Source organism: Homarus americanus, unplaced genomic scaffold (genome assembly GCF_018991925.1).
Source record: "Homarus americanus isolate GMGI-L3 unplaced genomic scaffold, GMGI_Hamer_2.0 scaffold15894, whole genome shotgun sequence".
NCBI lineage: Eukaryota > Metazoa > Arthropoda > Malacostraca > Decapoda > Nephropidae > Homarus > Homarus americanus.
This window is the reverse complement of record NW_024754249.1, coordinates 808,183-828,243: the sequence shown is the minus strand read 5'-3', so window position 1 is coordinate 828,243 and position 20,061 is coordinate 808,183. Positions and strand designations below refer to the sequence as shown.

General features: G+C 39.2%; 1 protein-coding gene across 2 annotated transcripts in view; it reads right to left on the bottom strand.

Annotated features, from left to right (window-relative positions):
* Positions 1–5,228, bottom strand: part of LOC121855737 (DNA (cytosine-5)-methyltransferase 3A-like) — a 57,222-nt gene extending 51,994 nt beyond the window's left edge. The window contains exons 1-4 of one of the 2 annotated variants that reach the window (XM_042350841.1): positions 5,149–5,228; positions 2,911–3,025; positions 1,356–1,447; positions 852–953 (exon numbers count right to left, since the gene is read on the bottom strand). In XM_042350841.1, the coding sequence (XP_042206775.1) occupies positions 852–953; positions 1,356–1,447; positions 2,911–3,013 (297 nt within the window). In that variant the 5' untranslated portion in view covers positions 3,014–3,025; positions 5,149–5,228. Of the gene's footprint in view, positions 1–851; positions 954–1,355; positions 1,448–2,910; positions 3,026–5,148 lie in introns of those variants that run through there. The other variant, XM_042350842.1, reaches the window with a different exon arrangement.
* Between the last annotated feature and the right edge of the window lie 14,833 nt (positions 5,229–20,061).

Sequence of the window (20,061 nt, the reverse complement as noted above, 5' to 3'; positions counted from 1 at the left end):
TGGGAATTAGAATGGTGGTGGAGGAGAAGGGAGAAGAGAAGGCATTGGGGTGGAAGAGAAGTCACCCCATGGTGCCATTTCACCCATAAAATTTTAGTTCTCTTGGTGTAATTCAAGATTATTTTCTTTAAATCAACACTGCACTGCATTATATATTGTCAATATGTAAAATAAATTTCAAAATGACCAATAATTTGCTTGGAAACACAGAAAAAAAGCATTTAGTTGAAGAGAGTCTCAAGCAAGATGTTACCTCCAGTGAAAACAGAGAGAGACTAACGCCTGTTTGCTGTGTTAAAAGGCTGGATGCCGCGCATTAAACTAGTCACTTTACCTTCAATTATGTTCAATAATTGTTAAAATGACGAAAAAAATTGAATATTAAACTTTTAAAATTATTGAATAGTATAACTTCTTGATATTTACTAAAATAGTAAGGAATTTAAGCCCTAGAACCGATTAATGTATTGGCTGACTGATACTAAAGCTGGTTGCCCGGTCAGTGAAAGCGAAAACATGTTGAAGTCGGTTCGTAAGAAATTCGTTAACCGAATTGAAGATCCTTATGGAAGGCAGTTCGTTAACCGAAATTTCGTTAACCGAGGCGTTCGTTAAACGAGGGGTCACTGTACTATAAATTTCAAGTTTAACCCTGTTCGTAAGTCAAGGACCACCTGTATGCATACTACGAATTAGGTAAAAGCTGCTCTAATTGAGAAGATTGCATCTTCAAGACTTAAGTAACATGAAATGAGCATAATCTAAAAATGGTCAAATTATATGAGGTGTTACACCCTTTTCCCCTTCACTTCATCTTGTATTACACATACTGTACTGTACTTTGTACTTACCTGAAGACATTCCAAAACTGCTGTTTTATATGTGCCACTCTGCGTGTTGGAAAAACTACTTCTAAAATTCTCGGCAAAATCCATTATCTTTCTTACAGGTACCTGTAATGACACACAGTAAAAGCAATATTTTCAAGAAGTTACTACTGTATATATGTGACACTGAAAGATAGGAAACCCTATGCAGAACTATGAGGGTAGCTGGGTATTGGGATATAGGTGGGTTTTGCATAGGTGTAGAATGATATGGTTCAAGCATGTAGAGAGAGTGGAAACCAGCTGGGTAAAGGGATGATTGAATTTGAACTAGGGTAGGCCAAGAATAACATGGGGAGGGATTGTACAATATGACCCCCAAATGAAACTGATGAGAGGGAGCAAGAGACCATGTAGCATAAAGCTGCCAACAAGGAATCACAGGTAACTCATACAAGCATGGAAAATTGGCCTTATAATGATGATGATGATGATTATGATGAGCTAGAAAAATATATCAACACTTACCGGTGATACTCTGTTGTCTGCAAACCAAAATACCCAAGCACTACTCAGGGAGGGTCTTTTCATGCCACAGTCATCATGGTTCACAATAACACCTAAAGAGAATATTAATTTTTTGTTATTATTTTATGGGTTATTGTTAAAAAATAATGACATTTACAGAGCTCATGTAATCAAATTTACAGGAATGCCCAACATAAAATTTTAATCATTGCCGTGGTTTAAGAAATCTGAAAAAATCAAGCTGTGCAGATTAGCAGTGCCCAGCAGCTCAGTCGTAACCAGACTAGGGGCCAGGCAAGTGATTTTTCATGTACTGTACATGTGCTCGGCACTTGCCCGGCGGACAAGTTAATAGTTTGAGAGTAAAATACCTAGACAGAAACTTATCAGGTACTGCATGACCCCATCTCACTGTACATGTTTAACCAGAAAGGGCTGTCAATGGGGGCATTTGTCATCAGCGTACAGTACCAGGATTAGTGACGTATGTCAAGAGGAAGTAATTTACCTCTACATTAAGCTGCCTAACAGCCTCTAGCTAGTCGGTCAATTTGACAATATTTCAAAGGAACAACCAAGATGAGAAGTTGTAAGCCTGAGGTGACAGGACTTATGACCTTACATGACAAGTGTTACCATAATTTACACCAGATTTGGGGGGGGGGGGGTTAGTGAGGATAGGTGATCATAGGTAGAAGCCGTCTCTGTCTCCCCACACACCCTGCAATTGTGAGGTGAAGTAACAGGATTTATAACATCACATGACAAGGATTACCACTTGGGAATGAGAGATTTCCGGGTAAAGAGACGACTCTCTCAAAGCGGGAAAAAAATCCCTCATCCCTGGAATTTTCCAGGTAACGGAAAAAAATGTTTCGGAAGTTCCAGAAATTGACCATTAAATTATCTCTTGAACCCAGAAATTTACGGGTAACGTAAATTTTTCTCAGAATTTCAAGAAAATGCACCTGATTTCCATCTCTCAAACCCGGAAAAAACTCCCCCATCCACGGAAGTTTCCAGGTATCGGGAAAATTATATCAAAATTTTCCAGAAAATGTGCCCCTCGGAAATTCATACCCAAGGCCGGAATATTCCGTCAAATTTCAGCTTTAGGAGCGATTTTCTGAGAAAATTTCAATTCCGGTTATTGGAGAGTTCCGGGTTTGAGGGATTCCAGCTAACGGAGATATTACTCTCACTAAGTGATTGAATGTTAAACAAGGGATACCTGTATTGTGTTGTCAATCTGTGGAAGTCACATACTGTACAGTACAGTATTGTCAACTGACAACTACAGGTATACAGTACTGTACTATAATTATACCATAAACTGTGTTTGGTTTTATTACTTTATTTGTTAATGGTATTTAACGAAAATTATATTTTTTCCAAGCTTATATTGTGACTTTTTCATGTAACTATAATTCCATTTGTCCAAAAACAGAACCGCTCTCGTAAAATCCGGGACCCACCCCCGAATGGAATATTTATGAAAATTCAAGAGCTTGTGCAGTGTCAATACTGTACAGAAAAATAAGAGCTGTACAATTACCTGGCCATGCTCTGCTACCTGCTATCTTGGCCCATACAAGCCTTCCACGGTCAGCATTCGATATGAAGCTCATGTCTGCTGGTGTAGTTCTCTTCTCTAACATTATCCACTGGGTCTGTTACAAGGTATATGAAAAGAACATCATTTATGGCTCAAATCATTAGTTTTTGAGATAAGCTTCCCCCATTCCCTCTCTCAGAATCTATGGATTTGCTATAAAAACCAAGGAAAGTGTACCCTGTACAATACACCAAAAAAAGACGTTTTTTTCTATAAAATTTTAAATCCTCATTTATACATAATTTGGACCAGAAATGCCATTGAAGAGAAGTGTCTTAATACTGACGACCAAGGGAAAAGCTGCTCTCGTGTCCACAAAAAACACAAAATTACATCATATTATAGTAAATTCTGTTTAATATACCAGCCATGGCTAAGAAATTAGGTAAGGTTAGGTAGGTTTGTTTGGTTAAGTTGGTGAGGTCTAACACCGCTTCTACAGTTTTTTTTTAATTTCAACTAAGGTTAGGTTAGGTTTAATTTAGAAATAACCACCACAATTTCACTGTAATCTACAGAGAACACTGTCGTAGTTTGTGCATTTTTTTTAAAGGTAGTGGATATTTTGCAGTGACCGACTAAGTTCCTACTAATGCTATTTTACCTTGAGTGTGCTCTGATTGGGTTAATCATCCATTACTAGCGAACAATGCGATAACTATATTTGACCGTGACTGGCAGTATTTGGCATTTATTTCGCATTGAATCAATCGTTGTGTATCTATACACAGGAGTTGCTCAATTTCGTTCATTTTTCCACAGATTTTCTTATCATTATAAAAGAGGTGATATTTACTAGAACCTAATAGAAACTAAACTCACCAACCAAAGAAACCAACCTAACTTCCTAGCCAAAGGGCGGACACCCCCGTCATATTTAACAGAAAGTACTTACCCAATCAGAGCGCACTCACCGTAAAATAACATTATTAATAACTTAGCTGGTCACAGCAAAATACCCACTACCATAACCATTGGAAAAACATAAGTTTCAACTTCGATTTCGTTTAGTGGCAACAAGCGAAATGGTTAACGTGTAAATTATTGCTGCCAACGATTCTAGCAAGAACACACTGCTTTTCCACCATAATTTTTGTAGTTAATTGCTAGTGACAGTGTTCTCTTTTAAGGAAGTGTTTCTTTTTTATAATTTATACTATAATACCGTCAGCGAGCCATGGAAGGTGGAGAGCATAGTGCGCGGGTCGTCTGAATCGCATTACCATGCTATACAATACATGACCCAACTCTGAAAACATAGCGTTTCCTCAATAGGGGAATACGTTACATTAGGTTAAATTAGTATAAGTTAAATATTGACAACATTGTATAACCACTCAGGGGGGTTGAACGGGTGCAAAGCCCCCCACTCTGGGGAAAGGTCAGGTTATGTTAGGTTAAATAAGGAAAACATGATTTTCTCCCCCATAAAGAAAATAACTCCAATAAAAAAGCAGCAAAATTCATGCAAAAAAAAGTTTTTGCTGGCGAAATCGCTCGCAGCACTTGAGTAAACGTTTACCCTATACAGATAATAATGTGTGGAAAATGAGCGAAATCGAACTCCTGGTAGTCGCGGCTTCCTCATAAATTAACGGTAATTATATAGGACTAACACGCGGGCGAATTTGATTGAAAACAATAATAAAAATGCAGGATTTTCTTTGTTATATTACAGTGGACATTGTTGTAGTTGTTTAAATGTTAAAAAAATATATATATTTAAAATAAACGCTACTTAACATTTGTGGGTATGAAAAACAAACCTAACCAACCAACCCAAACAAACCTACCTAACCTTACCTAACTTCCCGGTATATTAAGCAGAGAGAACTTACTATATGGTGAAATTTGAGTCATTTTCTGAACGAGATAATACTGCAGCATCGGCGCTATGAGCCCTGGCGGGTTAGTCTTATATATTAACCAATTAACTTTATCATTAAATATAAAATACCCTATATCTTAAGTATGTCCACTACAATAAATTACCCACACGCCAATCAGTAGCGAAAGGGATAAAATAAATATAATTATTCTTGCCTTAAACTTCAATTCTTACAGAGATGCTTTAATACTACTACTCTACAATTAATCAGTATTCTCATTTCTAATATATGGGCAATACCTTAAAACATTTACTCAATATGTAAGTATGGTCAAACAAAGTATAATTACATTTAACTCCTCGTATACATAGGCCTACTGCAGCTTCCCAGCTTGATAAAACCGCTCTTATAAGTTATAATACATGTGAGGGAAGAGAGCGGCGTGTACATAAACAAAAGACAATCGTAACCTGTTGATTAATAAGTATGGAGTTGGTTATAAGTGAAATATATCCTTTATTATGGTATTAAATAGTCTAAGCAATAATATTATTCAAATTACACAGTAGCTTGTTGCATTTTCTGAGGATTTATAAACGTCCAAAGTTAAACTCAATGAGGGTTAAAGAATGAGAGGAAGGGTGTAGGATAAAGATTTACGCCACAAATGGGTATTATTAGAGAGTTTGCCCCTTATCATAGACCTTTTTGAGTATGTTCTTTCATATTCTTGGCCCAAAATAGGGTGAATGGTATTATTGCAGTTTTTTACAACCATAGAATTGAAAAAAAAAATCCCCCCCCAACAGAAGTGTAATTCTGTCCTTTAATGACTTGAATCCTGGCATTGTTTTCGCCTCTTTGTGGATGTATGTCCGCTCAGGCATGCGCTTCCACAATAATCCAGTCTCATCCACATTGAATATTTGCTCAGGCAAATAATTCCCTTCCACAATCACATCATCTAACTCCTCCTAAAAAGCTTCGGCAGCACCAACATCAGCACTAGCTGCCTCTCCACTCACCTTAACTTTGTGTAAACTGTGTCGTTTTTTAAATCTGTTAAACCACCCACGACTTGCTGTAAAGGTTTGCTCACATTCATCTCCTGCCTGCTCCTTCAGGCTTTGGAACAGGCTTCTTGCTTTAGCCTGAAAGGTAAAAAGGCTTAAGGGTACACGCTTCTGTATTTGGTCTTCTATCCATATCACCAATAATTTTTCCATGTCGTGAATAGGACCTTGTCTTTTCTTTGAAATTATAGTTCCCTTTATAGGTGTTGTTCCTTTCACTACATCACGAATACGTTCCTTGTCCTTCAGAATAGTGGATATGGTCGAGTGCGAGAAACCTAGGTCGCGTGAGATTGTTGCTACAGTTTTACCATTCTCATATTGCATTATTATCTTCATTTTCATCTCAAAAGTAATTGCCTGTCTCGTTTTCTTCTGAGCACCACCAGCACTCTCACTTGTACGCTTTCCAGTCATTATAAAGTCAATTAAATACGATAATAACGTAAGTAGTTACACAGCGCGATCAGTATAGGATACGATAGCCCAACACCAACTAAGCGCTGTACTGAGTGAGTGTAACCAGTGGTTACTGACCCACGCTGACCCTGGGATCGGAAACGTTTCAGTATAGAAATATATATCATTTAATAAAATATTATATATATATATATATATATATATATATCATACATCAGAGCAGGCGTAATGCGGATATATATAGTGAGTCATATATAATATATATATATATATATATATATATATTTATATATATATATATATATATATATATAATACACCTCAAAATATAGACATTGGTTTTTATCAATTTATCTTATCCACGTTTTCCATGAAAATATATATATATATATATATATATATATATATATATATATATATATATATATATATATATATATACAAGCCTTCTTGTAATAAAACTAAGTATTCGTATACTACTGTTTTTTAACGTAAATTCCATTGTAATGTATTCCCCCATACTTTTTTGGGATGGTTTTGTAATGCAAGGAAACTAATTTGTCAGTATAAAGGGGACACGAGATATTCACTTTATGTACTTTGATTGTGAACTCAAAGAAGCCATTATTAATAATGATAACTGAAAACACAGCCATATGAAATGTTGCTCCACAAGTACACTATATATCATGTAAACAAGTCACTTATGTATGCATATGGGAGTGAAGTAACACTTCAATATCTACATATGTAAATCATTTACGTGAGATTGCATTGCCTGTATTGATTAATTTCCAGCACGCCATATGGTATTGTGGGGTTCAGATGTTTGTGTTCACACTCAGGATGGAATGGAGAAAGGAAACTCACGATGTGCTCTCTATATACATGTTGTATTGGATGTGCAATGCAGCTTGGTGCTGGGAAGGCAGCATGGTTACAAGCGTGATGTAGAGAGAGCTGGTTGGTGAGGATGCTCAGAGGAGGACCAGCTTGTGGGTCGCCATGCTCGCCGGCGGGAGCGAGGACCGCCAGGCAGCGGGGGAGGAGGTGTTGCTAGCTGGTTGGTGGAGGTAGAAAGAGGGCAGGTCATGATGATGATGATAATGAAGTAAAGTGGCAAATGACTTTGCACTGGGAAAGGAGAGGAGAGAGAGAGAGAAGTAAAGCATGGAAACGGGAAGAAAAGTGGGAGGGGTAGATAGCAGGTGGGCTGTCCACCTAGCGGAGACGAGAGGGCAGGGCAGGTCACCACGAGGTCAGGTCTTAAATAGCGGGGGTAGGCGTGGCTTAGTAGTTGACCCCCGCTCCGTGATGTATGGCGGCGCTGGTTGACCTAGACCACGAGGCATACACTGGGGAATTGGTGGGGTCGGCTACTCAGCGACAAACAGCGTTTGTAGGGGAGAAATCCACTACAGTATAGTACATAATGAATTCAAATATTCTAATTACATGAACTTGGTAAGTATTAATAATAAATTAAAAGTTATTCCTGAGCCGCTTTCTAATTTAGTACCTTTCTTACGCACTAGATAACGGGGTTTACCCGGGGTAAAAATCGTACTGATAAAGGGTATTTGGTAACTCGTCAGGGTATCACTTCTCACTGCCACTCTGTCCTGCGTAGCAGTGAGAAGTGATACCACCCTCAGTGTCAAGACCTGACTGAATTACTCAGAATAGGCAAACTGTACTACAAGCTTTGTCAATAAATTTAAACTAAAAAAAATCAGGGTACACCCGGCTACTCCAGAAGAACGCCGCGCTTTCCTCTCATTCCTTCTACACTCATTGGTTAAACTCACTCAAAAACGATATATGCCCACTTTGTCTACTCACTCATGGGTCCGCTATAGTACATCCTTCTTTCCTCACACAACTAAACTGTGGAATTCTCTGCCTTCTTCTGTTTCCATATTCATACAATCTGTCTCACTTCAAAAAGTTGGTTTTCCTGCATTTTCGTGGTGTAGATTAATATAGTTTTCCCCTTCTAATTTTTTTACCCTTATTGTTTTTGCACCCCAAGGCCCCATTCTGGGTCGATGACCTGTGCTCGGGTGGGCTGTTCCCCATAAACACACACACACACACACACACACACACACACACACAAAACACAATTTGGTACAGTTACCCACTGAATATTGAGTCACTCATAGAAAACAAATACATTTGTAAGTTACAAAAAACGTAAGTATTTAAACTATTAAAGGGATAACATGCGAAAATTCTCTGCCTATGATCGCCTCCAAAAGCTCGTGTGTACTACACAGCACAACATAGTACAAATTAAATAGGTTATACAGACGGAAAGATTCAGAAAGTATATTTAATAATACCATAGTTATGTTTAGACGACGTAACTAAAAACAATATGAAGATTTAATTGTAAGGTTTAAGTATATATTACAGTGAATATCAATAAAAACTAAGGTAAATATGAAATACCAAATAAATCACTTTAAAATATGAAGAAAATGACCTCAAATGATAGAAATAAATGCAATAATATAATACCTTAAGTTATAGACTTACGAACTAAATAAGCCTTAAATAGAAGAATATGTATCTTGTCAGGTTGAGCTCGTGGTAGACCAACAGTAAGAAGTATCGCATGACCCGACCTGACCACGAAACGACATTAACTTAGGGCAAATGTGAAAAGATTTTTAGTCTGTATATTGACAAGGAACGAAATATCCTAATACCGTTATGAGAATAAACTACTAGGATTTAGACAAAGATCGTTCATATACCTTTTCTTTTATCCTCTTCACCACTGATCGGCTCGTTAGCTGCTTGGGCGATCGGTCACGTCTCTGTTACTTTTCCTTTTCTTTTATCCTCTTCACCAAGTGATCGACTCTTTAGCCGCTTGGGCGATCGGTCACGTCTCTGTTACGCACTGTTGGCAAGTACTGGGCATGCACCTGCTCCTGAATGTACCTGAACCTACTCCAGTGTTGGTCAAGTCTTGTTTTGAAAGAGCTCACACTCGGTGCCGTCACAACACTCTCTGGTAGATTGTTCCAAGAGTTTACAACCCTCACTCCGAAAAAGTTTGCCCTCACAGTTTTCTCGACTTGCGGCTTCTTCAATCTTGAGCTGTGACTCCTTGTGGGGCGAGCGTTCGCCAGCTCCAAGTAAGGACACTCGACTGAGTACCTGCAATGCCCTTTGAGATGCTTATACACCTCAAATAGGTCACCCCTTGCCCGTCTGTAGTATAAGCTAGGCAAGTTCAGGTGCTCCAATCTCTCAGGGTAGCTGAGGTACCGAAATCAGGCACCAGTCTGGTGACCCTCCTTTGAACATTTTCAACCAACTGACAGTCCCTAACATATCTCGGGGACAAGACGGGGTGACAGTACTCCAGATGGAGAAGCACTTCACTCTTGAAGATCGTTACGAGGGACGGTGGGTGACGTAAATAAAATACTGTGACGTTCTTCAAAAATTTTTCCCTATTGTAAATTCTTGAGTTTGGTGAAAAGAAAGATTCAAGAGTTTATTTAGGTATGACAATGGATTAGCGTGTAAGGGAGGAGAGGTCTGTCTGTCTGTTTGTCTGTCATACCTCTAGGTATAATAACCTCTGTCGATCTGTATGTCTGTCTGTCATATCAGTTTCATATAAAATCCTCTGTCAGTTTGTTTACCTGTCTATCAGTGGTGGAACAGCTTGTGAAGAGGGACGTGTCTTTAGTAAGCTGCCTCTTTTTCTTGAGGTTGTTAACGGGATGTCAAGCTGATGTGGCAGGCGAGAAGTACATCCTTGCTTGTTGTGTTCTGAGGTCCTCTAAAGTGCGGTGTCCTCTGTAGTACTTTGGATAGATAACAGGAACATTTACTCCCCAGGTATGCTTTTATACACATCGGGATATTGGGTGCCGTCTATCACAGCTGCTACGCCTTTCCCTGCATATGCCGCCAATTCCAATTGTGATATCCGAACCTATGCCTTTTGAGATTTCTTAGTGACTTATGATGAAGAATCCCCATTGCCTTTCTCTCGAGTTTTCTGGTCAATTAAAAAACAAAATGGTTTCCTTCGTCAGAGTTCTTCTCATAACCTAACCTAACCTAACCTAACCCCCAGCCAGACGACCTATTTCCTCCCTACACGTGTGTGTGTCTCTCTCCTCCCACATACAATCTCCATCCCTCATCATCCAACGTGAATAATTCATTCTTGTCCTACGGTACAGAACGTAAGGCAGTACTGTATAATGTATCGGCAAAAGAATCCCCGAATCTCTCTCTCTCTCTCTCTCTCTCTCTCTCTCTCTCTCTTCCGTTTAAGACGGGTATGCAAGACTGTGTAATGGACCGATAAAATGATTCAATCCACCTTGTTCGTCTTTCGTGCGAATTCAAGACTGTCGGGTGTGCTATTCAGGCGAATGAACACTCGTTGTACTTTTTGTTTGTCGTGTGTTTACAAGACTGTATTGAGTGTTAGTAAAGACTGCCATCCCTCTTTATTTTTTGCTTGTTTATCGTGTGTTTGCAAGACTGTTTTGTGTGTTTGTGTTAGTAAAGAGAGCCATTCTTCTTTACATCTTTTATCGCGTGAATGAAATAGTCTATAACATTATTCAAGAATTTCTTCAACGCAACATTGGCTGGTAAAGAGCGATGGCTAATTTCCTTTCCTATTTATTCTTAATTGAAGTATAATAATTCTCCAACATCCATCCCAGTAAAAAACAAATAAATGAATAAAATAATAAAAAATGACGAGACTCCGAACATGACTATCATCAGTTGAAGAATTATCACAGGGCACGATGAATTATGACACATATTAGTACCGTCGTTATTGCGCATTTGGGTGATTTACCGATGATAATTACACACCAGGATCGTATGATAGATATTAAGCAGTTAATTACCTGGCACCGTTGTTAAGGGTCTGTTGTTGTTAGAGACGCGAGGCTATTATAGTCTGCACGTCCCGTTTGTGTTAATATTATGACGTTATTGTCTTATTATCTGAGGGGAAGGGAATTAATGGTGGGTCGAGTTATCACAGTTTATTACATATCAACCAAATGCTGCTTCATATCTACCAAATACTGCCTCATATCTATCAAGTACTACCTCGCATCTACCACATATCCACCAAATACTACCACATATTTACGTATGCATGCATGGAGTGAAGCACGGACCGACGATCAAAGAGGAGTATGCGGCCGAACTAAAGAAGAGGGTATACGGACACGGACGGACGGACGGACGGACGGACTCAAGATTGAGGTGATCATTAAGATTACTGAAACACACTACTTCCTGGTCGATGTGAACTACAGGTGTCTGTTGATCTGTATTATTCGTCTGTCTTTCTGCCTGTTCTTCTGTTTGCCTGGATAACTTTTTATCTGTCTGCCTGTCTATCTGTTTCTCAGTCTGTTTCTGCCTGTTTTTAGTTACCTCCGTTTCTTTGTGTGTCTGAGTATCTGTTTCCTCTTGTCTGTGTCTGTCTGTCTGTCACTGCAACGAACTATCTAAAATTAGAATAAACACTGGAACAAGGAGTTTTATTCAAGATAAGTCTGGCGTAACACTCAACCAAATACTACCAATAACTGTCATTCTCAAATACTCTTACCATGACTATTCCTCGCCACTAAAGATTTAAGAATACACTAATTGGTTGACTAAAACTAAAACACAAGAATTACATCTAAAAATAACATAAAAAACACATACATCCGTGAACTAGATACGTTCACTTCGTACTAGGACGAAAAAAAATAACATTAATTTTCGTACAAAAGATTCTCACCGTCCAGTAATTGAGGCTAAATGAACATACGTATTGAGTTAACAGTGTCTGTATAATTCTGATTTTATTTTCGGACGTAATTTCTCGTGTTTTAGCTAATAGGTGTGTCCTTAATCTTCACCTACGAGAAATAATCACCGTAGGAACCTTTGAGGATCCTAACTTACAAAGTTACAACAGGCCCCGACACCCAATACATCTTTACACTGGGAAGTATATATACATAAAATTTACATGAGGTAGAAATTACACCTTTGCTGAGTAGTCTCTGGTGTGTACTTGTCATGCTGCGAGTCAAAATTACATTACAATTTTGTATGGGTGAGTTTTTTATGTTCCCTAATAACACTGAGGTCGTATATTAATGTGGCTTGGTGTCTTGGAGGTCACGGAACCCTCTGTGTTTTTACCTGTAATAATGATGATGATGATGATGATGATGATGATGATGTTAAGAGTATGAAAACTACTACTACTATTACTACTTCTAATAATAATAATAATAATAATAATAATAATAATAATAATAATAATAATAATAATAATAATGATAATAATACCACTAGCCACCTCCTCCTAATAATAATATTTCATAATGATTGAAGTACACATTGAATCTAGTTAAAACAATTAATTTACACAAAGTAAAAAAACAATAATAATATACAGTTTTAAAATTTTTAAAATCATGTGACGTTAGGTTCATATATCCACGTCAGTCACAGCGATATATCTTAATTATAAAGTATTGGTGTCTGGTGTGTGAACTGGTCTAGAATTCGTGCTACAAAAATCTTAGTTCTTGTAGCGTCGTAGTTTTTGTAACACTTCTTCACTACTCGCGAGAAAATCAGTATCATCTACATACCAATTATTTGCTATTTCTTTATTATTTATTAGCACTACAGCTCAATGATACTAGTAAAGATCTTGTAGGATTCTTGTATCTCCATCATTAATGTTTATTTCCCCAAGATATCAATAATTTATCAAGTCTTACCTTGTGAAACGCTTTTCCCCCAAAACCATATATGAGATATATAAATTTCTTTACACCTTAAAAGCCTTCAATTTGATCTTCATAACTCACTGTGTAATATAACTTGGACCTTCACTCTGATTGCTGACAATAACGAAAGTGCTGTGAGCCTCTAATGGTTCACTCAGGATGGTTTTATGAAGATACAACAGTGTGTAGTACAGTACTGGTGTAACGTAACTTGTGATGACGTAAGGTAACGTCTGTCACATAATCTTAGTCACGCATGAATTAATTAGTTAACACTGATAACATAATAATTACTGGAACTATGGACTCTAACTCAGTCTCACATTAATGATTAGTGTCTGCACTTTAATTACAAAAATATCATGAACTGATTACCTGTAGGACAAGAAACATGAAAAATGAATAGAATATAAATTTTTGCTTGTATTTTTGCATAAAGTCAGTCGCACGGACTTACCTGTCAATTACTGAAGCTGGTGTACATGAAGGGTGATATTAGTTTCACCACAGGCGCTCTGCCTTCAGTCACGGGTCAAGGAGAAAAGCTGAAAGCAGTTTTAGTTAATATTCGAGTGATGTTGAAACATAAGCCTGATGAAATTTGAAATAAAATCACCGTCTGTCATCATGGAAATGCCCATAGTGGTTTAAGAAAAAGAGGTAGGTGCTTGTTTACCGTGGCCATATGAACACATAGAGGCGGGTGTACGCAGGAGCAATAGCTACCCAGAAATAATAATAATAATAGTAGTAATAATAATAATAATAATGATACTAATAATAATAATAATACATCTTTATCAGATGGTTTAGAAAGACGAGTAAACATAATTATCTTGTATGGTAATCAACAGAAAGTGAACGGAAGATAAAAAGAGGACAATGAGAGAACTCGATTCAGAATCCGGATTTGATCAGCTAATTTCTTGCTGACCTCTGATGAAGAAAATTCGCCAGGAAACTAAGTGTGATAAATGAATTACTCGCATACACTGCACATAGGTTATTGTGCCAGTGTGTCTCCTGTTACTTCTCCCAGGAAGATTTCTCTTCATCTTGTTCTTATGACGCCGAACCAAATCTTAAAAGCAAGGAAGAGAAGTCAGCTGTAACCCTTCCCACAGTATGTCAGGGCGGCGCTGATCTGTTGGTCGGAGAAAGAAATAAATAAAATAGAGGGTTTAGTGGATGAAACTCCTGTCAAGCTTCTCAGTCTGTTTGGTCCTTAGCCAGAACTCTCCTCTCAAGATAACTTAATGAAGGTCTTTCTCGTCCAGACTGTGACTGTAGGAAGTAACTAGGATTAGTCCTCAGGTTTCATAAAGGATGGCGGCCCTACTGAGGTCCTAGTTTGTGCTGCATTCAACTGTTGGTTCCTGACCTCCACCGCCTAATATCAAGCTGTTTCTAGGTGTCACAGGTCACCAATCGAAAAACCAAAAACCATAAATGAACAAGATGGGTGACCTCTGCCCCTTCCAAGAGTCAGACGCTGAATCCGCTATGTCTGAGGGTTGTGGATCTGACGTCCCCTTTACAATCGGTTGGTGTGGAGTGCTGTGTGTTGTTGAGAGTTTGACTTAGTCTGACACACACTTCTACTGGTCACTAGGACAACTACCACACCCCTGGACACCTTAAAAGTTCTCTGGTTTAACTGGCTGATTGATCTTCTCGAGAGTAATATGTGCTGATGGTGAACGACTGCTCCACCTGACATAGCGGGTTGTGATAGGTTGTTCCTCGGCTCACAGGTCAACTGTCTTGATCCTCAGTCATTAAGTGAGATTTCAATATTTTAGTATTTCTCTTTTCGTTGACTTGTGGGAACATTATCCTCCCGTAGGCAAAGTGAATTGATAAATCGAAACTCATTATCATTTAAAAATATTTATTAAAAACATACACACAGAAGTAAACAAATAAAATAAAAACTAAAAACTGCCAGCTTATAGCAACAATGGACAGTGTTTGAAGACCACGTATTTGGTGTTCAGTTTTACAGTATTTATCTGAAGTATTGGTATATATTTTATGATGTACATAAACTACAGTTCCCGCGCGTTATTGGTAACGGGAAAAAATTCTCTTTGTGTAAATGTCAGGTAGAACAGCGAGGAAGAATTCAGAAACATAACAAAGAAATAAAGGACAACATAAACAACAAGATATAAAGCAATAAAAAAGGTTAGTGGTTTAAGACACAATACCTTACAAGACAAAAAGACAAAAATAAAGAACACAAGACAAAGACAAAGTAAGACAAAAAGAGACTACACTGGACTGTTTTAGCCAGGAAGAGGCGGCGGGAAGGGACGTTGTGTTCACTGATGAGTGGGTGGCTGGGCGACCATCAAGTCCTTCTCGCAGTGTCTTACTTTAGAAGGTTACTCCGGGGTTTCAGAGGAGGCACGATACTGTTTACGATCCCAGGGATGTACAGGGACTTTAGTTATGCGCATATGCATTCAAGATTCATTAATTGTATGTTTCGTATGGATGGGAGATGTTAGAAGCGTGTCTATGAGTACAAGAGCAGTTAATAATAATAATAATAATAATAATAATAATAATAATAATAATTAACGGTTTATTGAAAGAGCTTGGTAGCCAGAAGGCTGAAAATATACAGTTACATAATTGGGGAATGGGTTTCGAATTACAAATAATATACAAATAAAATAAGTGATATAAATAAGATATATAATAACTAGATGGGGAAAAGCTCAAACTACAGAGCATTTCAACATAGTGACAGTGCAAGAAGTAGTATTTACTGGGAGTGAATACACTGGTTTATTACAAGTTATTGATAATTTTTACAATGGTTGGGACTGGGCTGTTCTTATAGCGATCAGTTCGTGCACGTATGGGCTGGATGCGGTTGTGGTGTCGAACAGCAATTCTCGGGCTAGGGATCTCAGGTGGTAGTAGGAGCCGGTGTCGAGGATGGTGCAGAAGCTTCTTACCAAATTTGCAGGTGAGGTCGTGGTGATGGTCAGTGAGAGTCGAAAGGGTCAGTGTGTTGAGCGCTTCTTGATATGTGGAGTAGGAAGGGGAGAGAATAATCTTGCATGCCCTCTTTTGCACTTTTTCTAGGTGTTTGCGTTGTGTGGCATTTAGGGAGGAAGACCAGGTAGGGGAGGCATAGGTGAGCTTGGGAAGTATGAATGTTGAGTAAACACTGAGGAGCTCGGGTGCAGGAACTCCGAGGGACTTGAGTCGGCGGAGGAGGTGGAGACGGAAACTGGAGGATTTGACATCGTCACTGACGTGTGGTTTCCAATTTAGTTTGTTGTTTATGGTGACGCCGAGGAGCTTCGTGGATTCTACAACCTGGAGTGTGTTCGGACCTAAATTAATGGAAGGGGGTGGGACAATGTCGGAGGAGAGGTTGATGTGCATAACCATGGTCTTGGTATGGTTGATGGTGACGTGGTTGTTGGTGGCCCAGTTTTGGAGACTGTTCAATAAATCCTGAAGGGCGGTATAGTCGGGAGCAGAATTGTTGACGCTGATCCCAATGGTGGAGTCGTCGACATATTTCCAGCGAGCGGGGGTTTCTCTTAGGGCATCATTGATAAGCATAAGGAAGCAGAGTGGTCCCATCTTGGTGCCTTGGGGGACGCCACAGGTGAGTGACTGAAAGGTGGAGACAGCCCCTCGGAAGCGTACAGCTTGGCGTAGTGTGTTTTTGTGTGGATAGGAGACGTTAGTAGTGTGTCTGTCTGCATACAGACGTTAATAGTGTAGCTATGTGTACGGAAGACATCAAGGGAGAGAGAGAGAGAGAGAGAGAGAGAGAGTCATCAACGCCTTATGGCTATAACAAGCTGGGATAAGCAATAGCAAGTCACATTTGCAGCTGTGAAAACACACATGATGATGATCACCAGGCAGGGTGAACCAAAGCTCAAAGAACTTCGCCATTGATGAATGGTTCTGCATTAGAATATAACAACCAGGTGGATATCCTGGGAATAAAATTTGACTCTGACATGACAGCATAGAGTCAAGAGCAAAAGTCTTATGAGAAAGGCAACAAACAAACGAGCTGACTAGACAACAGGAGGCACAACACCTCTACAATATACACCACCCATAACATACAACACGCGACTGAAGGAAACATAAAACTTTATTTGATTAATTTATTCTCACATCAATAACATGCGAGGAAGCTTCACACCTCTATATTACACCACCAAGAATAATCAGTTATTACCTTATATACATACACACACACACACACACACACATATATATATATATATATATATATATATATATATATATATATATATATATATATATATATATATATATATATATATATATATATATACATACAGTATATATATATTGTTGCCACAGTGACACCTGCTTCAATTGCAGCGCTGTTAGCCATACAAATTGATTACTTTTGGAGTGATAGTAATTTTTCCTGTTATTAAACTGAAGCACTTCGGACTGAAGTTTCTATTATACATAGTATAGAATGTATATATTACTAGTGATAACACCAGTCATTAAACACCCTGCAGAATGTAAACATTAGCAGTGATCATAGTATTAAGATATCGCATACCATGACCAGCGACCACTGAAGATAATGTGGCTCAAATCCTGAAAATGATGGACACAGAGGAGGGGAAACTGCGGCAGACAATCAACCAATGAGTCAGGGGTTACGGGGCCAAAACTGCTGTCAGCTACGGTGATGAAACAGTGAACAGACGTGAAAAATAACCATTTTGTCATCTGTTCACACGTTCATCTCTCCTGCCTAACAAAACCCAATTTAATACCTTTCCTGCTCTCCCTCTTGTATCTGTACAGCCAGGCATGGGTCACGTCCCACCTCCCTCCCTCAGCCTGGTCAGGTGTCCCGCGGCCAACACTCTCACAATACACACCCTCACAATAGACAGTCTTACAACAGACAGCACCCTTCAGTCGTCCTGTTTGCTAAACCATTTTCTTAGCAATATGATGTTTTCTGTGATTTCTGAAGAGGGTGCAGAGGCCAAATGGATACAGAACTTGCTCCTTGTCCTAAGGCTCACAGGTTCACGCTCAAGTCACTCCGAGACCACATGGCTATAAATGAGTACCGAATTTTACAGTTAGGGAAAGGGAGATTGTCAAGTGCATGGCCGGCCACTGCCTCCCTGTGCATTGTGATGTACCCGCAATGCATCAGGCCTTCAGGGTCCACTTTAATTTTGTTCCCCTGATTCCTGATTATTGTGACTGGCAAAGACGTGATCGAATAAGAATTGGTAATGGAAAATCTCAAACTTTTATTCGGTGGGTTTACAAGTTCAGACTTTTTACAGTATATGGAAATTCCTCTCCCGATGGGGTTTATGTCCTGTCTAGATAATTAAAAAAAAGTCTGGAATGCTATGGTAAATCAGACACCAAGTGACTGTTTTTGTTTGTCATCACGGAGTCTGTGTAGGAGTGAAAGAAACAGAGATGTAGTCTGTAACAAGATGAGAAGTCGAGAAGCAATGCAACTGGGTCAAAACAACAGTAGTCTTTAGGTAAGGAAGAGACGACTCCAGCCGAGAATAATAACAGTAAAGGAACATATCTAGTCGTAAAGAGCCACAGTTACTGGCTGGTCTTCTGGTCATAAAATACGAGTCAGAGAACCAGATAGATGACTCCTCCCTCGCTACCACCAGCTTGCATAACTATCAAGTGATTTCCTCTCAGATATTATCACAAAAGAAGAATAAGTGGACGACAACACCAACACCACCAATAAAAACCACAACAATAACAGCACACACACACACACACACACACACACACACACACACACACACACACACACACACACACACACACCTCATCACCAGCGGTTACAACATCCAATAACTTTATTCTAATTTAATATGAATATTGTAATAGGTGATCTATTAATATTACCGGTACAATTACTATAAGTGATCATATTTCACGCTATATTGATATATTCTCTATGCTGTTAGGCTATATGTTAGTAAATATATTCATGACATATTAATTTGAATATAATCAGGTTCAGTAATTGTCATAAATATTTATTACACGTAGGTCATGTAGGTCAGGCTTTACGATAGGGTAGTTATGTTGTTCGTTTGATGGTAATAGCTTTTTTTGTGTTTAAAACCACCGTAAGGGAGAGAGAATAACCTCAAACCTGTAGTCCCTGGAGAGAGAGAGAGAGAGAGAGAGAGAGAGAGAGAGAGAGAGAGAGAGAGAGAGAGAGAGAGAGAGAGAGAGAGAGAGAGAGAGAGAGAGACTACACCCATATTTAGCATAATCTCCTTCTCACTCTCCTCCTACCACCACCTGTCTTCACCTGGCACCCTCCTCCTACCACCACTGTCTTCACCTGGCACCCTCCTCCTACCACCACCTGTCTTCACCTGGCACCCTCATCCTACCACCACCACCTGTCTTCACCTGGCACCCTCATCCTACCACCACCACCTGTCTTCACCTGGCACCTCCTCCTACCACCACCTGTCTTCATCTGGCACCCTCCTCCTACTATCACCTGTCTTCACCTGGCACCCTCCTCCTACCACAACCACCAGTCTTCACCTGGCACCCTCCTCCTACCACCACCTGTCTTCACCTGGCACCCTCCTCCTACCACCAGCTTTTCCCATTAAATACGACAAGATGGATGAGAGAATTAGCCTGAGTATTTTATGTACATAATTACATTGATCCCTCCTCCTTCCCCCCTCCCCTCCTTCCCCTTCCCTCTTCCCTACTGCCCCCTTCCTTCCTTCTCCTTAAAAAATCACCTCAACGAGTTCATTATGTGACTAATTGTTCAACTGAGAGAGAGAGAGAGAGAGAGAGAGAGAGAGAGAGAGAGAGAGAGAGAGAGAGAGAGAGAGAGAGAGAGAGAGAGAGAGAGAGAGAGAGAGAGAGAGTAAATGTGTGTGTACGTGTGAG